Raw genomic sequence first — 24,358 nt, forward strand, 5'->3', positions numbered from 1 at the left:
TACCTTGTTATGAATAAGCAAAGTACGAGTTGTTTCAACAAGATGACGAATTTTTCGTTCAGCAACTCCATTCTGTTGAGGAGTTCTAGCACATGATGATTCATGAAGTATTCCATTTGAGGAAAAGAAAGAAGTGAAAGGGTCAGAAAAATATTCTCTTGCATTATCACTGCGTAAGATTTTGAGAGATGCCCCAAATTGATTCACAATTTCATTGTAGAATTTTTGAAACACATCAAATAATTCAAAACGGTTCTTCATTAGAAAAACCCAAGTGCATCGAGAGAAATCATCAATGAAGACAACAAAATATGAGAAACCCAAAGTGGATGAAACTCAACACGGTCCCCAAATATCAGAGTGAACTAAAGAAAATGGGGTATTGACCCTCTTATTCACTCTACTAGGATATGAAGCCCTTGAGTGCTTCCCAAGCTGACATGATTCACACTCTATGGTTTTTAAATTCGACAATCCAGGAACCAGTTGTTTTAATTTATTGAGGTCAGGATGTCCTAAACGACAATGGTTAAGAAGGGGTGAAATAGAAGCCGAGCAAGCTGTTTTGGTATTGGCAGAACATGAAAGATGGTATAGACCTCATGATTCATATCCTACACCAATTGTCCCTTTTGTTTGACGGTTCTGAATAATCATCGAATCAGAAGAAAATGTGACAAGGCAATTAAGTGAGTGAGTAAGTTGATTAACTGAAATCAAATTGAAATGGCAACCAGGAATGTAAAGGACATTGGATAAAGACAAAGAATGAATGGTGACTTTTCCAATTCCTATAGCTTTTCCTTTTGATCCATCACCAAATGTGACATCGGGAAGAGAATATGAGAACTCAATATTAGAGAAAAATGAGAGATTACCAGAAATGTGATCAGTGGCTCCAGAATCAAGAATCCAAGATGAATCAAATTTTAATGCAAGAGCAGTATGAGACAAGTTGGTCCTTGCAACTTTCAGCATGCTGTTTAAACTCTCATGTTTTGCCATAGCTTTCAGAAAAATATGAGAAAATCACCATATAATCGCAGAAAAGGGACAAACTGAGTTGGAAAATTTTGTCGGAAAAGGGATGATGAACAGTCACCACTATTCATCGGCTGTAGGTGTTTGAGAGAAATTTCAGGCCCCAAAAAAGAGGCTTTGATACCATGTTAAAGCTAGAAAGGGTTCTTGTATTGTATCTAACTTCAAGTTACAAGTCTATATATAGGTCTACAAAAGTAAACAATAATAAATAAAGAAACTACTCATCTCCCTAAGGCTTTAATTACTGAGGCTTGTGAGCTGCCCATTTAATTACTAAGGCTAGTGAGCTGCCCAAGACTTTTAATATTTCAACAGTTACTAATGATAAATATTGTAATACTTATAAGTGAAATTGTGATACTTACAAAGTGTAAATATTGTAACTTATATATGAAATGTTACTTATGAAAAAAAAATTGTAATACTTATTATTGTAGCAAATTTAATATCAATTTGAATTAAAAATAAATCGTTACTTATAATAGATATTGTAATACTTATATGTGAAATTGTGATACTATTTAGGGTAAAATTGATTGTTACAAATGATAAATATTGTAATGATTATAACTGAAATTGTGATACTTATAGACCCAATTGTATACAACCCGACCCGTCTCACAAACACTGTCTGTGAGACGTCTTACACAAGTTTTTGTCTTACCTTAATATCTCCCATCTACTCTTGCTGATCGTTTCTGATGAAATAATTACGAACGGGTTCGGAGCGGAACAATACGGAGCGAATCGTACCCGGGGCACCGGACCCGACTTGACCACACGCACGGTGGTCTGCCACTCTGCCACCCCGGGGTCGGCCTCCTCCAAGGTTCGCCATCACGTGGTCGGCCACTTGGCCGAGCTCCGTGCTCGGCCAAGGGGCAGGGTCCCGGCGTTGTCAGAGTCTTGCGGCGGCGACTGCGGTCCAAGACGGTTGAGGGGACCTCCACCGATTTTTCGGGGTTGTTGGGGCGACATGGAGTATAAAAATTCTCATTTGTGTCTTGTTCAGACATCTCTTGTCCTAATCACATACTTTGTCTCGTTATTACATAATCATTACCTTTGTAATAACATTTTATACACAATTAATACAATACTCGTCCCCGTGACGTATATTCGTGCATATTTCGTCCCGTTGTCACATTCTTTTATTCTTTGAATCCTATTCTTGTCGCATCCCTTATTTTAATCGGGTTAATTGATTCAGACCTTCAGATTAATATAATCCATCAGTTTCCTAAATTAACAACATAGACAGGCGACATTAGAGACGGGCGACATATCTAGCCCCTTCTTACTTTAATTTCCGCATGTGCTAGTGCTTCTAGAGTATCACTTTATTTGGCACGGGGAAAAGGTCAAATAGGCACTCGAATTTTAGCTTAAAAGTTAATTAGACCTTTAAATTTTTTAAAGGTGCAATTACACCCATCAACAATTTATTTATGTGCTATGAAGCCCAAAAACAAGTAAATGACCTGCTATCACAGGTCATTAGAGTTCAGGCCACCTTCCGGCGAATTTTCTGACAAAAAAATGTGACCAACAACCGACCCAGATTTGCCGAAAATTTCGCTGGTCACTTCTTTTGTTGAAAATTTCGGCGGTCACTTTTTTTTTTTTGTCGGAAAATTCGCCGGAAGGTGGCCTGAACCCTAATGACCTGTGATAGCAAATCATTAATTTGTTTTTGGGCTTCATTGCACTTAAATGAATAGTTGATGGGTGTAATTGCACATTTAAAAAGTTTAGGGGCCTAATTGACTTTTAAGCTAAAGTTCGATGGCATATTTGACCTTTTTTTTTCCTTTGGCACCGTGCAAGTTGGACATGGTTCTATGTTCATAATTATTGAATTCTATGTTCATAAATTTTGAACTTCATATTCACAATTATTAAACTTTATATTCACAATTACAAAACTCTATGTTTATAATTACTGAGCTTTATGTTCATAATTATAAAACTCTATGTTCATAATTTTTGAACTTCATATTCACAAGTATTGAACTCCATATTCACAATTACAAAACTCTATGTTCATAATTATAGAACTCTATATTCACAATTATGACAATTTTTTAACCGTGTCCACCTTGTGTGGTGGACACGGTTCCACAACATAATTTGTCTTATTTGGCAAGTATGGCCCTATTTGTTTAGTTGTTGGATCATATATTTAATACATTTTGCTCTGGAACGTAACTTTGATAATGACCCAGTTGAATCGGATGACTACTTGGGGCATCTTAAATAATGGGTTTGGTATATCTGTTGGTTCTAACCCAGATTTTCCCACTGACATATTGTTTTCATTTTCTTGTGAATAGTGATGTTGTCGCATGCTAATCATTATATCATAGACTATGATTTATATTTTAAGTGATATTAATTTATTTTTAGTTTTATGAGAATTTACCTTTTGAAAGCTCATTTTTAATGTAATAAAATATGAAAATAAATATTTAATATATTAAAAATAAATATTTATTGGTGGTTCACATTGTAATGTGGACGTCTAATCCATTTCACGTATCTATAGAAAGGATTTTGATGGGACAAAGCATTGTAGTGCTGATGACCTGTGCAAGTTTATTGTTTCTGATTTTTGGTAAAAGCATATATGTTTTGTATTGCTGCAATTTTGAAATCTTTCTCAATTGAATGAATGAATGTTGTCACTGTTGAAATGTAATGTTGAGTGCTACATGGAAAGAGACTAATTATTACGTATTGGTCTTTAATTTGTTTCAAAGTTGAATATTTATCATCCACTTTTGAAGTATTATATATTTTGTTGTTGTAGACAGGTTGATTGTTAATTAGTAACTCACTTGTTTTTATAGATTTTTACAAGGCAAATTATGCCGTGCATCCGTATGCATCATGCATGGTGCATACGGATGCAAAAACGAAGGCGCGTCTCACTTAAAAAAAAAAAAAAATCAATTTCAATTCCCAGCAACAACATTATATTCCACTTCATCCAATCGTCGACTAGACTAGTTAGGAGTCGTTTGAACGCGGGCTTTAGAGACGGCGACGATTGGATGAAGCGGAAGGGGAGGTGGACGGGGAGGGATTCCATGTTCTCGGAGCCCGGCGGCAGGCCGTAGTGTTCCGCCGCCGCGTCGAAAGGGATTTCGAGGAGGCGAATGGCGGAGCGAGGCGGGAGAGACGACCGGAGCTTGTTGATGTTTTGGGTGGTGTTCACAAAGCTTATCGCAAAGCCTCTTTCTTGCTCGAGCTTGAGGGCCAATGCGAGGAAGGGGATGATGTGGCCTTGAGCCATGAATGGGAAAATCACTATGTTTCCCTTTCTCGATGATTCCATTTTTGCAGGAGATCCAGTTCACAATCGAGATCGAGGACGCCATTAAATTGAATTGGTTCTAGGATGCTTGCAAGGCAATGATGAATTTCAAGATTTGTTACGTTTTAATTTCCATACACGGTTTTCAAAACAATTTCCATACACATACTAGGAAGAAAATAATTAAGGTTAGTATTTAATGTGGAGTATCAATCATGCATCCACTCCATGCAGGATGGATTTTCAAGAAGGAAGATTTTTAGAATGATTTTTTTGGAAATGGACAAAAAAAAACTACAATTTTACTTACCTTTTTAATGAAAAAGTTAAATTTTATCTTTCCCCCATTACTCTATGCTACACCAATCATTATTACATGGACCATACTCTACACAATTGTGTAGATCATAAAAAAAAGTACATTTTTAATGTATTAAAAGGTACATTATTTATATATGTAAGATACATTTTTTGAAAGTACATTTTTAATATACTAAGGGAACATTATTTTATATAATGTACATTCAATACAAAAACAATGTACTTTTAATATATTAAAAATGTATATGATATTCATAGTCCACACAATAATTTGTCATACATATAAGTTCAGGCCTATTTAACTAAATAGGCTTTAAAATAAGTATAAGTCTGACATTTTTATTAAATAGGTCAGGTCGGCAAATTATGTTGTGGAACAAGGTGGACACGCTTCCAAAACAGTTCATAATTATGAATATATAGTTCAAAAATTATGAACATATGATTCAATAATTATGAACATAGAGTTGTGAACATAATTATGAACATATAATTCTGAAATTATGAATATAGAGATTCAATAATTATGAATATGAAGTTCAAAAATTATGTATATATAACTTTATAATTATGAACATAGGTCATAGGCTCCTATGAAGCAACCGTTATGTTGTGGAACCGTGTCCACCTTGCAAGGTGGACACGGTTTTATGTTCATAATTACTGAACTATATGTTCATAATTATAAAGCTATATATTCATAATTATTGAACTTCATATTCATAATTATTGAACTCTATATTCACAATTACAGAACTCTATGCTCATAATTACTGAACTATATGTCCATAATTATAAAGCTATATATTCATAATTTTTGAATTTCATATTTACAATTATTGAATCTCTATATTCATAATTACATAATTATATGTTCATAATTATGTTCACAACTTTATGTTCATAATTATAGAACTATATGTTCCTAATTTTTGAACTATATATTCATAATTATAGAACTATATGTTCATAATTTTTGAACTATATATTCATAATTATGAACAGTTTTGGAATCGTGTATACGTTGCAACGTGGACACGATTCCACAACATAATTTGCCCCTGTGAAGGGGTCTGGTCTATTTTCATCCAAATTCCTGACTGCTGAACACCATCCTAACTCCTAAGTCAAATATTGTATCAAACGTGTGAATATTTTCATGCCTTTTAAATTCTCTTAAACGTTTGAACTTTTCTAGCTACCAAGCATGACAATTTTTGCTGTGAACCATGGCCCATACACCTTTGTCGACCATGAAGGCAAAATACATTCTTAATATATTAAAAGTACATTATTTGATGATTATATACAAAATAATGACCAGGACTATGTGGTCCAATGATACCCGAGTTGGACTTCCATTTGGAAGGTTGTAAGTTCGAGCTTCGGTGGAGGCGTTATTAGCTCTTTGTGTTTCAGTAGGTTGAGAAAGTATATGAACAAATACTACAATGTAATAGAGCTAGTAGCATTCAAAAAATATACAAAATAATGTATTTTTAATAAATTAAAGATATATTTTTTGAGTTCTACTACATAGACTCTCAAATTATACCCCCTAAATTTTACTCCCTGATGTGACGGGCACTGATAGGCTAAATTTTTCATGTGCGTCCCAATACAAGTTCCTACATCAAAATTTTATGTAGTGTAGGAGTAAAAAATAGAAGTACATGTAGTATTTTTCATAATTTTTTATTGGGAAAAGGGTCAAATAGACCCTCAAACTATTGCTTAAAAGTCAATTAGGCCTTTCAACATTTTAAAGAGGCAATTACACCCCTGAACTATGTATTTTGATGCAATGAAGCCCAAATACAAGTAAATGACCTGCTATCCCAAGTCATTACAAATCCGGTGACATTCTGACATATTTTCAGACAAAAAAGTGACCAACGACGATCGCCGGTCACAAAGACCCCTCCCGGAGAAGGCCACCACTCGCCAGAGAAGGCCACCACTGGTGGCCTTCTCGACTGGAGAAGCCAACCTAGATCTGGGTTGCCTTCTCCGGCGGGTGGCCTTCTCCGGGAGGGGTTTCCGTGACCGGCCACCGGTCGCCGGTCACTTTTTTGCCTGAAAATATGCCGAAATGTCGCCGGATTTGTAATGACCTGGGATAGCAGGTCATTTACCTGTATTTGGGCTTCATTGCATCAAAATACATTGTTTAGGGGTGTAATTGCCTCTTTAAAAAGTTGGAGGGCCTAATTGACTTTTGAGCAATAGTTTGAGGGTCTATTTGACCCTTTTCCCTTTTTTATTTATAATCAGTACAGTTATGTGGATCATGGTTCATACAATAATGATTAATCAAGCACCATCTTTTAAGGAGCGTTATGTTGTGCATGGTACACACAGTTGCAAAAACGACGTCGTTTTGACGTCCGACTTTAAAAAAAAATTCAGTTTTCGATTATCGTTAACAGCGTTATGTTGTGCATAATTTGAACTATATAGTTTATTCATTCTGGATATATAGTTCAAATTATGCACAACATAACGTCGTTAACGACAATCAAAACTGATTTTTTATTTTAAGTCGGACACGTTTTTTTTAATCAAAATAACGCCGTTTTTATAACATAGTGCACACTGTTGCAAAACATAATTTGCAATTTTTTAAGGCAATCATTTACTGGATTTATGCAACATCGGTGCAATAACCATGGAAGCCCATAAAAAAGCCCAAATCAATACTATTTTCCTACTTAAACTAGGAAAATGATTTTCTATTTCAAGTTGTTATCTAGTTAGATTGGTAAAAGGTTTCTTATTTTCTATTCCTCCTCTAAATAGGACTAATTATTCACACCATCCTCATCTATAAAATGGACATGAATCTCTTTTTGAACATGTATTGAGGACTATTCTCGTGAAGTTAGGACATTTTGTTCTATCTCTTATTTGTTAAATTTGAAAAGTTTTTTTTTTTTTTTTTTTTTTTGGTACATGTTTAAACATTCGAGCATAAAATTAAGTTCATATCATTTCGTCTTCCCGCCGAGACAAAGAAATTATCTCTAGACAAAGACAGGGAAAGGGTAAGTTTTTTGTTTTGCTTTTTAATTTTATTTTATTTAGAATTATTATAATAAATTAATACTAATAATTTTTAATGGGATGACCGCTATGTTAACATAATAAATTTGTCAATATCGATTTAATTACATATTTTTAGATTGTTTAGACGCTTAATTATACTTTTTTAATTAGATGGCACAATTATTTTCGTATAGTTTAGTGACTTGAACATTATTCCTATTTGCTATAGACTTCTCTTATATTTCCATTAAAAATTTCCATTGTGGCATCATTTATTGAATTATTTGATAGTTAAATTTATTTTTTAATTAAAATGTGATAAGTTAATTCATTGACACCTAATATAATAAATAAAAGCTACTTTCATATTAAAAAAAAAAAATGGAGGGGAAAATAACATTTTCCTTACTATTACGGAGTATTATTATTTTTGAATTTTGAATGTTCTTCACTTTCATCCTCTCCTTCCCCTCCTCGTCTTCCTCTACACGTACTGGGTTTGCAACTTCCGTCCTCACTCGATTCAGTCCACCGGCGCACCGCAACTCATCTCCGGCCTCCTTCGCCGCCGCGGGGCTCGATCCATGTGTCTTGGCAGCTTCCCGATCATCCTGCACCATTTGTTTGGAATCGACGCCGAAAACTTAACTTCGAAGAAGCGGAGTGTTGCATCGATCTCACGATTTTTCAGGTTAAGGTTCTTCCTCACTGTTACTATTGTTTTCAATAGTGTTTGGATAAGTAAGGAGGTAGGAGTTATCCAGATCGAAGGAGAGAAAAGGTGCGAAGGAATGGTAGAGAGAGGGGAAGAGGCGGAAGAGTCTAGAACATATAATAAAATTCCCTAAAATAAGCTTAAATAAACTAAACATCTTAATTAATTTTCTAAGTAATTTAATTCTTGTGTTTAATGTTTCCAGATTAAAGCATATTAATTAATTTTTACTGTTTTAGTATGTCTTCCTTCCACATGATTTTGTGTTGGGATTAAAAACTCATGCTTACATTTACCTAATAAAACTTTGACAGGTTTTCACTTTGTCCATCATTTGATGAAGATTTGTTGTAGTGAGAGAAGTCTCACTTCTGGGATGCCTAGGAAGAGATTGTTTGGTTATAGTAATGATAAGTTTCATGGATCCCCATCTAACCTCAAGAAACAAAAGATTAATGTTACCTCTAATTATCCTGAATATTTTGATTCCTGGCATACAAGTACTGGGACTGTTGTCCTAGCCCTGCCTTCAACAAATCTTCCACACATCAAAGAGATTGATGCTTCTAAGCCAAGAACAGACAGCAAGGGAGTAGATTCGCCAGCCACTCTGAAGGGGACAAATTCATATAATGTGGCAGCAAGTGAAGACTCTGGAGATTCAGAACAGAATCTAGTGATTAGTCCCACTTTAAGTAATGGTTCTGCCTCAGGGTATGTTAACATTGCTCCCACAAATGAGGGTTCCCCAGTTGACCATCGCAAGCGAGTCTTGGATGTTTTGGAACATTTCAAACAAGTGTACAACAAGTTTTTGGAAGAAATCAAAGGCGATTCAGTTGGATCTGCAAAAGGAGGTGTGCCAATGAAAGCTGCATCTTTCCTAAAGAAACAACGAAAATGGTTACAAGACAAACCAACCTTTGGCGATATTCCCGGGGTTAAGATTGGTGACACCTATCAATTTAGGGTGGAACTTGTGATTGTGGGACTCCATCTCCAATATTTTGCCGGCATAGATTATACAGATTTGGATGGAAAACTCCATGCAACTAGTGTTGTGGATTCTGGTCCGTATAAATATGAGGTTATATCTCTTGACACACTCATCTATGTTGGTTCATATAAGAAAGTAGATGATCAAAAGCTTGAGAAGGGTAATCTTGCCTTGAAGAACTCCATGGATGCAAAGCTTCCTATAAGAGTTATCTGTCTTCAAAAAACTCTAGGTATGAGTGGCCAGGGATACACTTATGCAGGGTTGTACACTGTGAGCAACTATAAGCAAGAAAGAGACCGAAGGGGCAACTCGGTGTTCAAGTTTGAATTGCGTAGACTTCCTTCGCAGCCAAATCTTACTCTCCCAATGGTTTGGGACTGGGAGCCAGTAGAATTGACTGAAAGAGAAGGTGGTATTAACAATCGAGTTGTGGTAGATGATGTGTCACAAGGGAAGGATAAGTTTCCCATTCCTGCAGTGAATGATATTAATGATGAAAAACCCCCATCTTTTACTTACATAACCAAAATGGTATATCCTTGTTGGTTTCATTGTCCTTTGCCAAAGGGTTGCAACTGCAAAAGTGGATGTTCAGATTCAAAGCCATGTCCATGTACACGTAGGAATGGAGGTGAGATTCCATTCAACAATAGCGGTGCTGTACTTAAAGCAAAGCAAGTTATCTACGAGTGTGGTCCATCTTGCAAATGTCCCCCTTCCTGCAATAATAGAGTTGGCCAAAATGGTCCACAATATCAATTGGAAGTTTTCAAAACCAAGTCTAGAGGATGGGGTGTCCGATCACGAGATTATATCTCTTCGGGAAGTTTTATATGTGAATTTCTTGGAGAGCTGCTTGATGAGAAGGAAGCTGAAAAAAGAATAGACTGTGATGAATATCTCTTCGATATTGGTAACTATGATAAAGGAGAGGATACTAATATCGTTGATATTCGCAGAAAGGATAGTGATGGATTCACGGTTGATGCAGCCCAATTGGGAAATGTGGGGAGATTCATCAACCATAGTTGTTCACCCAACCTTTATGTGCAAAACGTGTTGTTTGATCATGATGACAAGAGAGCCCCTCATTTATTGCTGTTTGCTCAAGAGGATATACCACCTTTCCAAGAGCTAACTTACGACTATAATTACAAGATGGATCAAGTTCGGGATGCAAATGGAAACCTCAAGAAGAAGAACTGCTATTGTGGGTTTCCCGAGTGCACCGGAAGAATGTACTAAGGAAGGTTCCTTTCTTAAGATCCATCATACTGTGCCAATCTCATGCATTGTAAGTGGTCTGAGTTTCCTCTCAGGTAAAGATAATATAGTGTAGGAAATGTACTCACTTTTGCACTTATCTATAGATAGAACAAAGATATCTACACTCTCATTAGGGTTTTTGGAGTCTTTTTGGGTTCTATTTTTTGTAAACAAGTTTTGCAATATTGATGACACATTTTGAGTACCCTTATGAAATGGAATTTGATAAAATTAGTGATTGATTGTAGCCTTGTAGGGATACCATTCCCCGGTCTTTTTTTTTTTTTTTTTGGTCAGACCATGAGGTGTCTTGAGCAGGTTATAACGGTAGGAGGCACCTTTAAGCCCCTAACATACTCAGACTAATCTTTATTTGTATTGGGCCGGGCCAATTAAGGGGCAAAGTGAGGACAAGATTGGTTTTTTTCAATCGTTATATCGTGCACCAGGGCGCACAATGCATTGTGCGCCTTGCTCAAAATGACAAATCTAGAATCAAGATTGAAAATGAAAATGACGTTGTTTTATTTGTTAAGAGTTTATGTGTATTATGTATTATGTTAGATTATGTATATTATGTTATGAGTTTATGTGTATTTTACTATACAATTTTGTACATTCGAAATATGAGATTTTTTATTTTTTTTAGAAGTTAACGATAGAAACGGGAAATGGAATTTCTAAAAAAAAAAAAAAAAAAAACATATATAAAACGACGCTGTTTTGGTCAGGGCGCACAATACATGATATAATTTACCGATTTTTCCATACGAGAATGCACGACCATTCAAGTCAATCAAACGGGTTATTCCCCGGCCTCTTTCCCCTCTTTCCTCCCTCAGTCCAACGCCTCTCTACCTTCCTCTTTTGTATTTCTATTCTACCCTAAATTCCCGATCCCCATATCATATCCCTAAAATTCTGCTACAACTTGGACTAAAGTCTATCCATCCATACTACCACTAACATATCATTGCGACGACATTAATTTTGTCGCGAATTCCGTCATTAATTTGCAACAGAAACTATTATGTCGCTATATTGCGACAGAATAATTTTCATCGCAATTTTGTGTCGCGATTCGCGATTTTTCTTGTAGTGGTAGGAGGGTCTCTTTGCATATCTCTAAGCTCCTTGAGAATCCTCCTGGAAGCCATTATTCCAGCTGATGTTTGCTAAGACGAGAGATACCAAAAACTACAAAAACAGAATCTCACAATTTTTCTGAAGAAGGATATATGATGGAGTTAATTACAGTTTTGGTCCGTCGACTATAGCAAAAATACCAAATTGGTCCTCGCCTTTTTTTTTTTATTAAGTTATCAAGTATTGATTTTTTGTCCGATTTAGTCATCCGTCAATTTAGGTGTTAATTGACTGTCTCTTTTGAGGGCAAAATAGAACTTTCACTCTTCTTCCTAATCAACTCTCTCGTCATCCCCAATCATCGCCCTCTCTGCCCTCTACCTAAACTAGTCGCAACCACCACACTCAAAATCTCAGCCAAAGAGTGGTGAATTCGGAGGCTGCGCAGTTGTGAGCCAAAAGGAGATGAATTTCCCACAAGGGCTTGTCGGCGGGGAGCGGCAAGGAGACGGCGAGGTTTGCCAGGTATTCGTTGACGGCATCCTCGTCCGACACGGTGTCGCGGTCGTTGAGCGGCTCGCGACGGATGACGAAGTGGTCGTCAAGGTTGACCCGGGTTCTACGCCACTGTTCGCACCTACACCTCGGAGGAGATTTGCGATTGACTTTTTCTCAACTGGGTGGGGGGGTCTTCTTCTACTTAATTTTGTTTTCCTCCAATTGACCGTAACCAAGAGGCTAGAAGAGCCGGTATGGTGGCCTCTTCGAATGGCATATCGAGACGGAGACATAGAAGTGATAGAACTAACAGTCTTCGAGACTCCCCGGGTTTCCCTTCAAATCCCTCCCATTCTGATTTGTTTTCGATTTCGGATTTTCAATTCAATTTTCACCTAAAAATGAGGATACCACCGCCCACATCTACCACCAACTCCACCACAGTAGCAACGCCGGAGGCGGTGGAGGACTGAGGTAATCGCTGCTCCGTTCCAGAATCGCGATTTTGATTTCGCACTACTTCTGTGTACGTCGGTAGCAACGTCGCCGGTAATCGTCGTCTATCACCATTTGCAGCTCGATCAACAGGACGGTGATGGTAACCGTCATCCATCATCAACAGGACCGCCGCCCAACACCATTTGCTCGCGTCGACGGAGATGGTACGTGACGGTAATAATGTTACCGGAAATATAATATAAGAGTAACGAATAGTTGTATTGCTTTTGTCTCAGTATAGAAAGTACAGTGTGCCCCCCGCTCAGCTGAGGGAAGTTCTATTTATGCCAGGTCCTAACGGTAACAACATGAAGAGACATCCTTGGGGAGCTGAGCTAACGGCAAGAATATGAAGAGTCATGAATGAGGCGTTGAGGCTTTAACTCTCTCTCATCAATGGTGGCATCAAAGGTGGCTTCAATGACAATAAAGGTGACACCTGTTGGAATTCTAACCGTTGGAGTTCTGCCCGTTGGGTTCCCATGTGATGCTGAGTCAGATGCTCATTTGTGATCCGGGTCGGGTGCCAGCCCTATTATCCTGTCACCAGTCCCCCCTACTCCTGAGTCAACGGATGTGTTTGAGTTGACTTGGGAGTAAGGCTGAATCTATCTTGATCCTGTGTAGAATCCTGCTTGATTTAGGATATGTGATTTTATTTATTTTTTAAAATCACATATGATTTTATTTTATTTCTTATGCTAGCCGAGATAGGCTTTGGCCTAGGTTGGCAGAGTGGCCGAGGTGTCGCCTCGACTGATCGTGGCCGAGGCGTCGCCTCGACCGATCGTGGCCGAGGCGTGCGCCTCGGCTGACCGTGGCCAAGGCGTCGCCTCGACCGATCGTGGCCGAGGCGTCGCCTCGACCGATCGTGGCCGAGGCGTCGCCTCGACCGACCGTGGCCGAGGCGTCGCCTCGACCGTTCGTGGCCGAGGCGTCGCCTCGACCGTTCACGGCCGAGGCGTCGCCTCGACCGATCGCGGCCGAGGCGTCGCCTCGACCGATCGCGGCCGAGGCGTGCGCTTCGGCTGATCGCGGCCGAGGCGTCGCCTCGACCGATCGCGGCCGAGGCGTGCGCTTCGGCTGATCGCGGCCGAGGCGTAGCCTCGACCGATCGTGGCTGGGGCAGGCTCCGGCCTATTTTTATTATATTTTTATTCTTTTTTTTTTTTTTTTTGCCGAGACGAACTTCGGCGTTGGCCGAGGCGGGCGCCTCGGCCAACCATTGGCGAGGTGGGCGCCCCGGCCAACACTTGGCCGAGGCGTGCCTCGGTCAGACTGTGGCCGAGGCGGGCGCCTCGGCCATCCGAGTCGAGTCACGTCTCGGCCAACCTGTGGCCGGGGCGTGAGACTCGTTCCTTTTTTTTTTTTTTTTTTTGCAATGCGGCGTCGGCCGGCTTTTGGTTGATCGAAGGTGGTGTTGAGAACCTTTTATTTGAGCAAAGTAACCTGGGCAGACCATGATTACAAAATATTGTTTACAGGTCTGGGCGGACCATGACTACAAAGTATTACTAATAATATCTAACTAAATGTTCTGAGCTCCATACCCGATCGATCATCCTTGCAGATGGTGTGGTCTTGTAGATCCTTTCTGCCAATCTTTTTGCCTTCTTTTACATAACAACTGCGGGCTGCTCGCTGGTCTCCTCTGACGACCCCTATCCCATTCGGAGTATGGAACTTCATACACAAGTGTTCCACCGACACTATGGCCTTGAGGTCCTCCAGTGCCAGCCTCCCCAATATGATGTTGTGCGCACAAGCGAGTCTTACCACGATGAATTCTACGTCAAGTTTGCGAATGTTAGGGCTCGTGTCTATCTCCACTGGTAAGACCACTGACCCCTCTGTCTCCACTGAATCACCCGTAAATCCAGAGAGTGGGGTACATACTTCTTTGAGCTGGTTCCTAGGTATCCCTAACTTGGTGAAGGCATCGTAATACATCACATTGACTGAGCTTCCTGTGTCGATTAAGATGCGGTGGACCATGACATCGTTGACGTCCATCTTAATCACCAGGGCGTCACGATGGGGTAACGGACCCTCTGGGAGGTCATCATCAGAGAAGGTGATGGCCTCCTGTCTCTGTTTCTTTTCTCTAGGAAGACTCACCACTTCTCCCACGTATAGCTGCCGGCTCCACTTCTTTCTTTCCGCGGGCGTGTCGCCCCCTGCGGGTCCACCATAGATAAAGTGTATGGTGTGCTTCTTTTGTCGTCTGGGCGCCACCTCGGTTTCTTTTTCGCTATCATTCTGCTCAGATATTTGGTCGTGGTCTCTTTTTTTGCGTTCGAGGTGGACGGCTCGGTGCCATCCTCATTCCTCCAGACATTTTTTGGTGGATTGTGCTGCGGTTGTTGCTGCTGCTTGGATCGCTTGACGAATGTCGGAAGTAGCCATGTTGGATGAGTTCTTCTATTTGTCTCTTCAAAACGTGACACTCATCCGTATCGTGGCCGGCTTGACTATGAAACCTGCAGTACTTTGTTTGGTCTGCCTTTGGGGAGACCTTCATGCACTCCTCGGGGAACTCTACCATTCCCATCTCCTCAGCTTGCTTTAGAATGACACTGACGGGATGGGTAAGAGGAGTTAGATTACGCAAGGGGACCAGGCGAGATCGTTCGTGGTCTTGGCCTTTCCCTGCGGTCGGGTGGTTCGAGGGTGGTGCCTGGCTGGGCGGACCCGCTTTCCCAGGCTTCCCACCTTTCCTTCCATCCTCTTTGTCCTTCTTTTTCCTGTCGACGTCCCCTGCTTCGGCATAGCGGCTAGCCGTCCTTATCAGATCTTCGTAAGAGTGGGGGTGGTGGGCGTTCAACTGCTTGTGGAAATACCCTGATTTTAAGGCATGGATAAATATCGGGATCGCCCCCTGGGAGTCGAAGTCGTAGACATTATTGACTTCCTTTTTCTATTTTACCAGGAAGTCTTTGAGGCTCTCGCCTCTATCTTGCTTCACTACACAGAGGTGAGAGAAGGGTTTCTTACGCTGTATGCTACCGGAGAAGTATGTCAGGAAGCTCTTGGACAACTCCCCAAAGTTTTGGATCGACCCATCAGGGATGGTGTTGAACCAGTCTTGGGCCGCTCCATCCAGGGTGGACAAGAACGCTCGGCACATGATGGCGTCCCCTGCCCCGATCATTACCATAGCAGCCTTGTACCTCGTCATGTGGACTCGTGGGTCAGTGACCCCCGTGTACTCCTTGATGGCGGGCAACCTAAAGTCCCTCGGCAAAGGTACGTCCATGATGCTTGGGGAGAATGGTGCTGCCATCCGTACCTCGGGTTCCGGCGACTGCTCCCGTGCCTTCACCCTTCTTGCTAACTCCTCGATTCTTCTCTGCAGCCTCTCGACCAGGGCCGACTCATCAGGGTGTCGGCGCAGGGCCGGCTGCCGCTCCTCCAAGTGTCGGTGTGGAACCCGCTCATCAACGTGTCGCTTCCCCGCCGAGTGCCGTCGCGGAGCCGGCTCTTCGACGCGTCGCTCCTCCAAGTGTCGACGTAAGGCCGACTCATCAACGTGTTGGCGTGGGGTCGGCTCCCGAGACTCGCCCACCTCCTCTGTGGGTGATTTCTCGGCTTCTCTGTTTTCGTGTTGGCGAGGACCTCTGGTAGAGGATCCCTCGGCCCGTGATCCTAATCTTTGCCGCACGGGCGCCCTTTGTCCCAATCGTTCTGGTGCAGATTGGGAAGGGCCTGGTTGTCGTCTGGCCGGTCCACTTCTTTGGGTCTCCACCCTTATTTCCTGAGGCCGCGGCGGGAGCACTTGGCCTTGCAGTCCCACCGCCACCTGATTTAGCGCCGCCGTCACTGCTTGCTGAATGACATCGGCGGTCGCCTGGAGGTTCACGGCTTGGTTCACCCCTCCATTGTTGAGTTGGTCTCGAAGGTCCCCGGGCCTCCCATTGTTGAGCTGTTCTTGGAGGTCCCCTCCGCGATTGTTAATGAGTTGGTCCCGGAGGTCACCTGAGGCATTGCCATTGTTCACGTCGCGGGAACCATGGGAGCTGCAGGACACCATTCTTTCAAGCTTGCTGTTGAAAGAGGAATGAGTTGTGTGTGTCGTAACCTGCTTGAGTATTGGACTCAGGCTCTCAATGAAAGCACCAATGACGGTAATAATGTTACCGGAAATATAATATAAGAGTAACGAATAGTTGTATTGCTTTTGTCTCAGTATAGAAAGTACAGTGTGCCCCCCGCTCAGCTGAGGGAAGTTCTATTTATGCCAGGTCCTAACGGTAACAACATGAAGAGACATCCTTGGGGAGCTGAGCTAACGGCAAGAATATGAAGAGTCATGAATGAGGCGTTGAGGCTTTAACTCTCTCTCATCAATGGTGGCATCAAAGGTGGCTTCAATGACAATAAAGGTGACACCTGTTGGAATTCTAACCGTTGGAGTTCTGCCCGTTGGGTTCCCATGTGATGCTGAGTCAGATGCTCATTTGTGATCCGGGTCGGGTGCCAGCCCTATTATCCTGTCAGTACGAAATCAAGAGTCCGACAGCAGAGAAGCTAAACCCAGGGCTAGTAACCGCCTTTCGCCTCCGCTTGGCTTCTACATCCTTGACACTCTACTCCCACTGAACCTCCAACTGGACCAGGTCCTCCACCACTGTCGCAATCCCATCCTTCCTCTTCTTTCATAAATAGCTCTCTCTCTCTCTCTCTCTCTCTTTAAAGTTGGTTGTGGCGGTGGTTTGGAGTTGGCTTTGGCTGAGAATTTGAGCGTGGTGGTTGTGCGGAGGTTGCGATTAGTTTAGGCGGAGGGCGGAGAGGGCGATGATTGGGGATGACGAGAGAGTTGATTAGGAAGAAGAGTGAAAGTTCTATTTTGCCATCAAAAGAGACGATCAGTTAACACCTAAACTGACGGAGGACTAAATCAGACAAAAAATCAATACTTGATTACTTAATCGGTCAAAAAAAAAAAGTCAAGGATCAATTTGCTACTTTCGCTATAGTCGAGGGACCAAAATGACAATTAACTCTATAGATGTTTGTGTGTGTTGAATTTGAAAGATCTAAAGGCCTGGTGGGTGGAGAATAACAACCACCCGCCGACTCCGGAAGCAGAGATGAAGAATCAATATAATGAATGAGAAAATTTATATAAGACTGAAAAATTATAACATATTACTATAATTCTATGTTTCTAATGAAGAAACACCATACAAATATATAGAGATACATAACTCTTAAGTAAGCATCTATTCATAAACAGACACAACATTTGTTTTTCAACACTCCTCCTCAAGTTGGGACATATGGGAAGTTCCAAGCTTGGATTAAAATATACACTCCACATTGCTCTAAATTACAAATGAAGGATAAAATGCAGTTAGAGGAACAATGCTGGATGGTTTTGGAGAGAAGACGTTATGCACAACCTTTGGGAATGAAGATGAATGCACTAAGGGCGAAACTTAACACGAACCGCCTCACAACAACATAAACACTTTAGGACTTGCCAACAACAATTTTTATCAAGAGTGACAGAGCAAACAAAGCATGAGCAGCAAAGGGGATGTAGTAGAGCCCATAATAATGACAAATACACCTAAAAATAAAGTATGAACACCGAGAACTCTAAATGGTTGTTGTTACGTTACGTTGTTTACACCCCCTTATAGGATAAGTGAATAAGAAAAGGCTTCCGAAAATAAAAAAGTACCAAGCTTGAAAATCCTCGGGAATAAATATGGTATACCAAAAATAAAGAAGCAAATATGGTTATACAAAGTACCCCAGAAAGAAGTTTGGCAACAAACCTAAAAAGCCTTAAAACTTCACCAAAAGGTCCAAAGAAAGGCAAAACAACAATCTGAAAATTTTCACTGAAAAAATGTATCACCGGAAAAGCACACGCGTCAGCGCGTGAAGGCTGCAGTATCGTGTGACTTCAGTGACGATGCAAGATGACAACGAAATTTTTCAGATAAGGTTGCAAAAAGGAGAGGAATCTAACAGTGTAGGATGTGAGATCACAAAATCACCGGAGAAGAAGAGATCTGAGAAAATCCAAACAGATTCCCGACAATCCGTGACGGCGCGTGCAGCGGCGGATGACACTAGCATTTCTTAGGTAATGTCGCAACGTGATTCCGAGTGTGGATGTGGTGGTAGATTTTGATGTAAATCATCATAGACACGTCAGAATCCAAGAAATAGTTGCGGGCTTTTGTTTACGATGGAAAATGGAAAGGAAAATACCATAGGAAAGTAGGCTCTGATACCATGTTGAATTTAAAAGATCTAAAGTTCTGGCAGGTGGAGAATAACAATCACCCACTAGTTAGACAGAGATAAAGATGAAGAATCAAGAAATGAGAAAATGTATATAAGACTAAAAGAGTACAATACATTATTATAATTCTATGTTTCTAATAAAAAAACATCATACAAATATATAGAGACACATAACTCCTAAGTAAGCAACTATTCATATATAAACAGACACAACCCTTTATTTTTCAACAGTATGATTTTTAGATATCTGAAGAGTGTGCTCCACACAATCATAAAGAGAGCTCATATGCACATACACACCCAAAAAGAATCAACCATTCAATTCAACAATTGCTTTGATGCACTGCCCATGGTATAGTATAGATTCTCTATGCAGAAAGAAATAGGGAATGGACCATTTCTTTAAAAAAAAAAATTAAAAAATAATAATAATAATAATTGAATTCTGAGATACTCCCCTTTGGTATTGAAGAATTCAAATTTAATTTTATGCATTTGTAAGAAATCTTGCAAGTGAGTCTAGTTGACTTGCCCTACTAGTCTTACACTCCTACCCTATGAAACAGGAAAAATAATTTTTCCTGCTCAAAAGGCACCAACTTTTATACCAAAGGTTACTGGGATGGCCACACACGAATGTCAAACATTTTTATTTGTTAAATTGCTGATAAATAACTTTGTAGTTAGGTCGCGCTGATTGTAGCATATTTTAACAAATAAATAAATACCGGGAGTATCAGATTATCGATCCACAGGAAAGCAGGGCATATCAAGCACTAGCTACTAATCTATTCACGAGAAGTTAATCCAATCGAAAAGGGTGGTTGATTGATTGTAAAAGTAAACTAATTAAAAGGGAACAAGGTGAGCAAGTTGATGAAAACAATAGAGAAAGAGTGAGATTTATGAGGTTCAAGTGCGTAATCACCTAGTGCCAATCTAAAGTGAAATATTTGATTTATGTTCAAAGAAGTGTGAAAATGCATACACGGGAAGGAATTACTCCCATAATTCCAACCTAAAATAATGTGAGTGAATATTCATTCCCATGAGATAAACACTCTAACAACTCAAGAACAAGAATTCAAGATAAATCCTTAACTAAAATGCCATCTCCCAATGAGCAATAATTAAGTGCAATTGTGGGTGCTCTAAAATATGCCCTAACTCCCATCAAGATATAAATATAGCAATGAAACAAGTAATTTAGACCTTTAATTACTAACATCAACAAAATAGAACACAATTGTAACACAAGTTATAAAACTCAAATATCAATATATCATTGAGGAATTTAAGAACTAGGCACATAGGTTCATAAACACTTTCACCCAAAAATCCCTAAGATGTTTTAGTCACTCATGGCTAGAATAACATTCATTACAATAATATTAAAGAGTTCACAAGCAACAAAGAAAGTAAAAGAAAAGGGGAAGAGGTTCTCCCGAATCTTCCTAGCTTTTCCTCCTCCTTCCAAGGTAACTTGTAGCTCTTTGATATGATGCCTTCTTCTCCAAGTGTAGCTCTCACTCTTTTTTTTTTGTCTCAAAAAACGCATCATAGCCCTAGGGTTTGAGGAAGACGGGCCTTTTATAGCGAGAGCCAAATAGGGGTAAAACAGGAATTTCTGCACAGCTGAACTCTTGCGCAATACGGATTCTCGACGCGTCGAGCCTTGAACATTAGGTTTCTTCAGTCTATTTTGGCTCCAAACTTATCTTAGAACTTCCCTTGCTTTTGCATTTGATCTACAATGATTTCAAAACACTAACAAAAAACCATAAAAACACTCAAATTAAGCATTAAACCATCTCTACATACATTAGAAAGCAAGGAAATAGGCACTGGAAGTGATAATTCAATGAACTAAAGCCCAAAAGAAGACTCAAATTAAGAAGAAAAACACGCACAAATAAGCTCATATCACGCGCAAGTTTGACAATAGCATTTGAAATTGTATACCAGGAATTGGTCTGTAGAGTGATATCAATATATCATACATTCTAATGTCGTGATCAAACATTATCGCTTGAACTCGAGTTCCCTACATTTAAATATACCATTTATGATTATGTCATTTATATATATGCTTTGTTACCCTAAAAATTTCCCCTCCCACCCATTATTGTCCGATAAAAAAATAATAGTACAATATTTGTAAAGTAATTTATTTGTAAAGTAATTTATAATTGTATCATTATAGAAATACAGACAAAAATTATTAATACCACTATGACCTAAATCATTCCCAATAATGCAAAAGCATAGTTAAGATATTGAATTCTTGTTCTAAATAATCAAAAGAAGATTAATTAAAAAAAAACAAAAAAACTTTAACATATATTTATTTTTTTTTTAAATACAAGAAAATGATTTTCAATGTTTCATATTTGTAATATTTAATGCTCAACTTTGCATGCTATGTATATAGTCTGGCTAATTAATTGACCAAAGCGCTAAATTTATATTGTATTTTAAAAAATACACTCTAACATATTAATAGTATATGTTCAATAATTATGCCAACTTTGTTTTGGATGAGGTTCAAAAGGCATTCTTTATGAAAATCAATTAGTAAGTTAAGAAGAATAAATAGTTAACGAAATATTCCATTACTAAAGTTTTTACTGGCGGAGTGTAGGTGTATTTAGAAAAGGTAAATGATATAATAGAGGGTATAGTAGAAAAAACAAATACTAAAATCTTTATAATCTAAACCATTCATTTCATCAAATAATTGGACGGACATTTTTTTAATTCATGTTATAATCTTAATATTATTGGCTCTTATTAGTATAGTAGATTATTATTGTTATTGTTATTGTTATTGTCATCATCATCATCCTATGTGGATTGCATGGCTTAATTTTCTTGTTGTTTTTGCCTTTCACGACGTTTGACGGGTGGAACCCCGGTGCTCTTGACGTGAGTCTAGCATTGAAACCCTCAGCTCTTATAGTAAGTCATACACCGCATGTGTGAGCAGTCCTTCTTGGCTTGGTTGCCCCACATGCAGTGTATGGATTCGTTGAAAATCGAAAGTCAGAGGATCACTGATGGTTAATTCAAAGTTTAGGACTAAACATGGTGAAATCACCATATTCGAAAGACCGCAGAGGACATTAACTCTTAATAATTACTCTCAAATTTCAGTGATGCACTAATATCATTAGGAAATTAAGGAATAAGGTTCAAATTGACCATTGAATGTAACCTGAAAATACAATTAGGCTACTAAACGAAAAAAAAAAATGCAATTAGGCCACTGAACACCCCAAATGTATGCAATTTCACCGGATAATAGGTTAACATCCATTTCATCAGGTTACCTGCTCTTGGATGGTGAGTTGGCATTTTAAATAATTTTTAATAATAAACTTCAAAAATAGAAATAGAAATAAATTAAATTAAAAAAAAAAAAAGGTCCCACCCGGCCACCCCCTCCTCCTTCGTCTCCGGGGAAGGAGGTGGCGTGAGACGAAGTACCTGTCTCACGCCACCCACCTTTCCCCCTTCCTTCGTCTCCGCCGGAGACGAAGGAGGAGGGGGGCGGGCCAGCCACCCGGCGTTCTCTTTCTCTTTTCTTTTCTTTTTTTTTTTAAAAAAAAAAATTATTAATTTTTTTAATTGTTATTTTATTTTTAAAGTATATTATTAAAAATTATTAAAAAAGACAGCTCATCATCCACATGAGCAGGCAACCTGATAAAATGGGTGGTAACCTGTTATCTGGTGAAATTGCATACATTTGAGGTATTCAATGGCCTAATTGCACTTTTTTTTTTGTTCAATGACCTAATTGCATTTTCAGGTTACGTCCAATGGCCAATTTGACCCTTATTTCGGAAATTAATAATCAAGTAATTTGCACAATAGCATATATGTAACTATGGTATAAAATCGTGCCCATTTTGCTAACTATTTAAATCACATTTTCAGTGATTTGGGGAAATATTTAATACATAAAAAGACTGTATCAAATATGGTATGTGGAGCCAAATTTCCAAGGAAAATTCCTAGCAATAGAGTTAGGGGAAACCATCGTAGCTAGATTTCTTGGGTGTCCCTTCGTTTTTGATCAACAAAATATGGTATGGAAAACCATATTATAATGCAATCACTTCTGTATTATTATTAAATTAATATTATATTAGAACAAATGAAATTATTATGATTTATTATTTAAATAATCAAGGTTCACTTATTATTAATAATATTTTAAACAATTACGGAGTATTATTTTATAATAAATATGACACATATAATGTGGTATAAATGTATAATTACTTGACGTAACGATGATGGAAGTAGGACATGATAGGTGAATGATATGTCGATGATGATTTGATTGAGTGTGCGATGCGACAATAACAATTCAAAAGTAACATATATATGACAAAATGGTACCACGACAAAAAGTAATACTTTATTTTAATAAATAAGTTTTTTTTTCTTTCAAAAATAAATTCTTATATATTTTGAAAACAAAAATCCATATTTAAACAATGATGCATCATGATTTGTATTTTAGAAGGTACATTTAATATAGGAATTATAGTATTTCCTTAAATTTTTTTAAAAAAACTTTCATTAATTAAAATTCATTTAATGAATATTTTATTAGATTGTAATTTTAGGAGAAGAAGATTTTTCCTTAAATAAAAAACTTTCGTTAATTAAAATTTCTTTAATGAATGTTTCATTTTTATTTTGTTTTTAATTATAATGTGTCATATTAAAGTGTGTGTGTGTGTGTGTATATATTGCAATTCCATAATTAAAATAACTTTCTATAATATTCATTGTATAAAGTTTCTTTATTAACTTGTTAAATAATTCATGAATAATCAATCAAAATAAAAAGTTTTCCTCTAATAATATTGCCACATCATTAATTTATCATCACTTACCACAACTAGCATTCCTAGAAGGATTTCAATTCCTTAATTTCCTCAAAAACCACCACTCCATATATTAGTCCATGTACATGTATGATTCTACCTCAAACCCTATTTATACCTCCACAAGTTGGGAAGGCTCCAAACTACCATTCAGCCAAGGACAACACAAATTATATGTTTAGTCTTCAAGAGGTGAGTACTTCAATACTTTCATCTTTACATCTAATGAATAGTTTATTATGAATTTTTTAGATATGCATTTGTGATTTTTGTGTGTTTTTCAAGTTTCTATTGATTTTGATTTTTTTTTCTTTTTGCCTTAATCGGTTGTTTTGATTTTTCATATTAATTATGTGTATGTTTGGGCATAATTTCTTCGAGTTTTTCTATGCAAAATTAAAGTAATA

At 38.6% G+C, this 24,358-nt stretch overlaps 2 protein-coding genes across 2 annotated transcripts; one reads left to right on the forward strand and one right to left on the reverse strand.

Annotated features, from left to right (window-relative positions):
* Window positions 1–600: 600 nt before the first annotated feature.
* Window positions 601–4,381, reverse strand: LOC109154390 (beta-D-glucosyl crocetin beta-1,6-glucosyltransferase-like). Its single transcript, XM_019302192.1, has 2 exons — window positions 4,017–4,381; window positions 601–979 (listed from the first exon to the last, which is right to left on the reverse strand). The coding sequence occupies exons 1-2, from the start codon at window positions 4,379–4,381 to the stop codon at window positions 601–603; spliced, it is 744 nt and encodes a 247-aa protein (XP_019157737.1).
* A 3,757-nt stretch (window positions 4,382–8,138) lies between these two features.
* On the forward strand, window positions 8,139–10,918 carry LOC109154571 (histone-lysine N-methyltransferase, H3 lysine-9 specific SUVH5-like). The gene is made up of 2 exons (XM_019302350.1): window positions 8,139–8,426; window positions 8,772–10,918. The coding sequence occupies exons 1-2, from the start codon at window positions 8,311–8,313 to the stop codon at window positions 10,684–10,686; spliced, it is 2,031 nt and encodes a 676-aa protein (XP_019157895.1). The 5' UTR covers window positions 8,139–8,310; the 3' UTR covers window positions 10,687–10,918.
* Window positions 10,919–24,358: the final 13,440 nt, after the last annotated feature.

This window comes from Ipomoea nil, unplaced genomic scaffold, assembly GCF_001879475.1.
Source record: "Ipomoea nil cultivar Tokyo-kokei standard unplaced genomic scaffold, Asagao_1.1 scaffold2647, whole genome shotgun sequence".
NCBI classification, from domain to species: Eukaryota; Viridiplantae; Streptophyta; class Magnoliopsida; order Solanales; family Convolvulaceae; genus Ipomoea; species Ipomoea nil.

Bases quoted from the DNA above. Each gene is read 5' to 3' on its own strand.
- LOC109154390 (XM_019302192.1), bottom strand. From the start codon at position 4,381: ATGGAATCATCGAGAAAGGGAAACATAGTGATTTTCCCATTCATGGCT. The intron at 980-4,016 runs GTTGTTGCTGGG...GAGTTTAAACAG, and splicing joins TGGATGAAGTGGAATATAAT to CATGCTGAAAGTTGCAAGGA.
- LOC109154571 (XM_019302350.1), top strand. From the start codon at position 8,311: ATGTGTCTTGGCAGCTTCCCGATCATCCTGCACCATTTGTTTGGAATC. The intron at 8,427-8,771 runs CTTCCTCACTGT...TCACTTTGTCCA, and splicing joins CGATTTTTCAGGTTAAGGTT to TCATTTGATGAAGATTTGTT.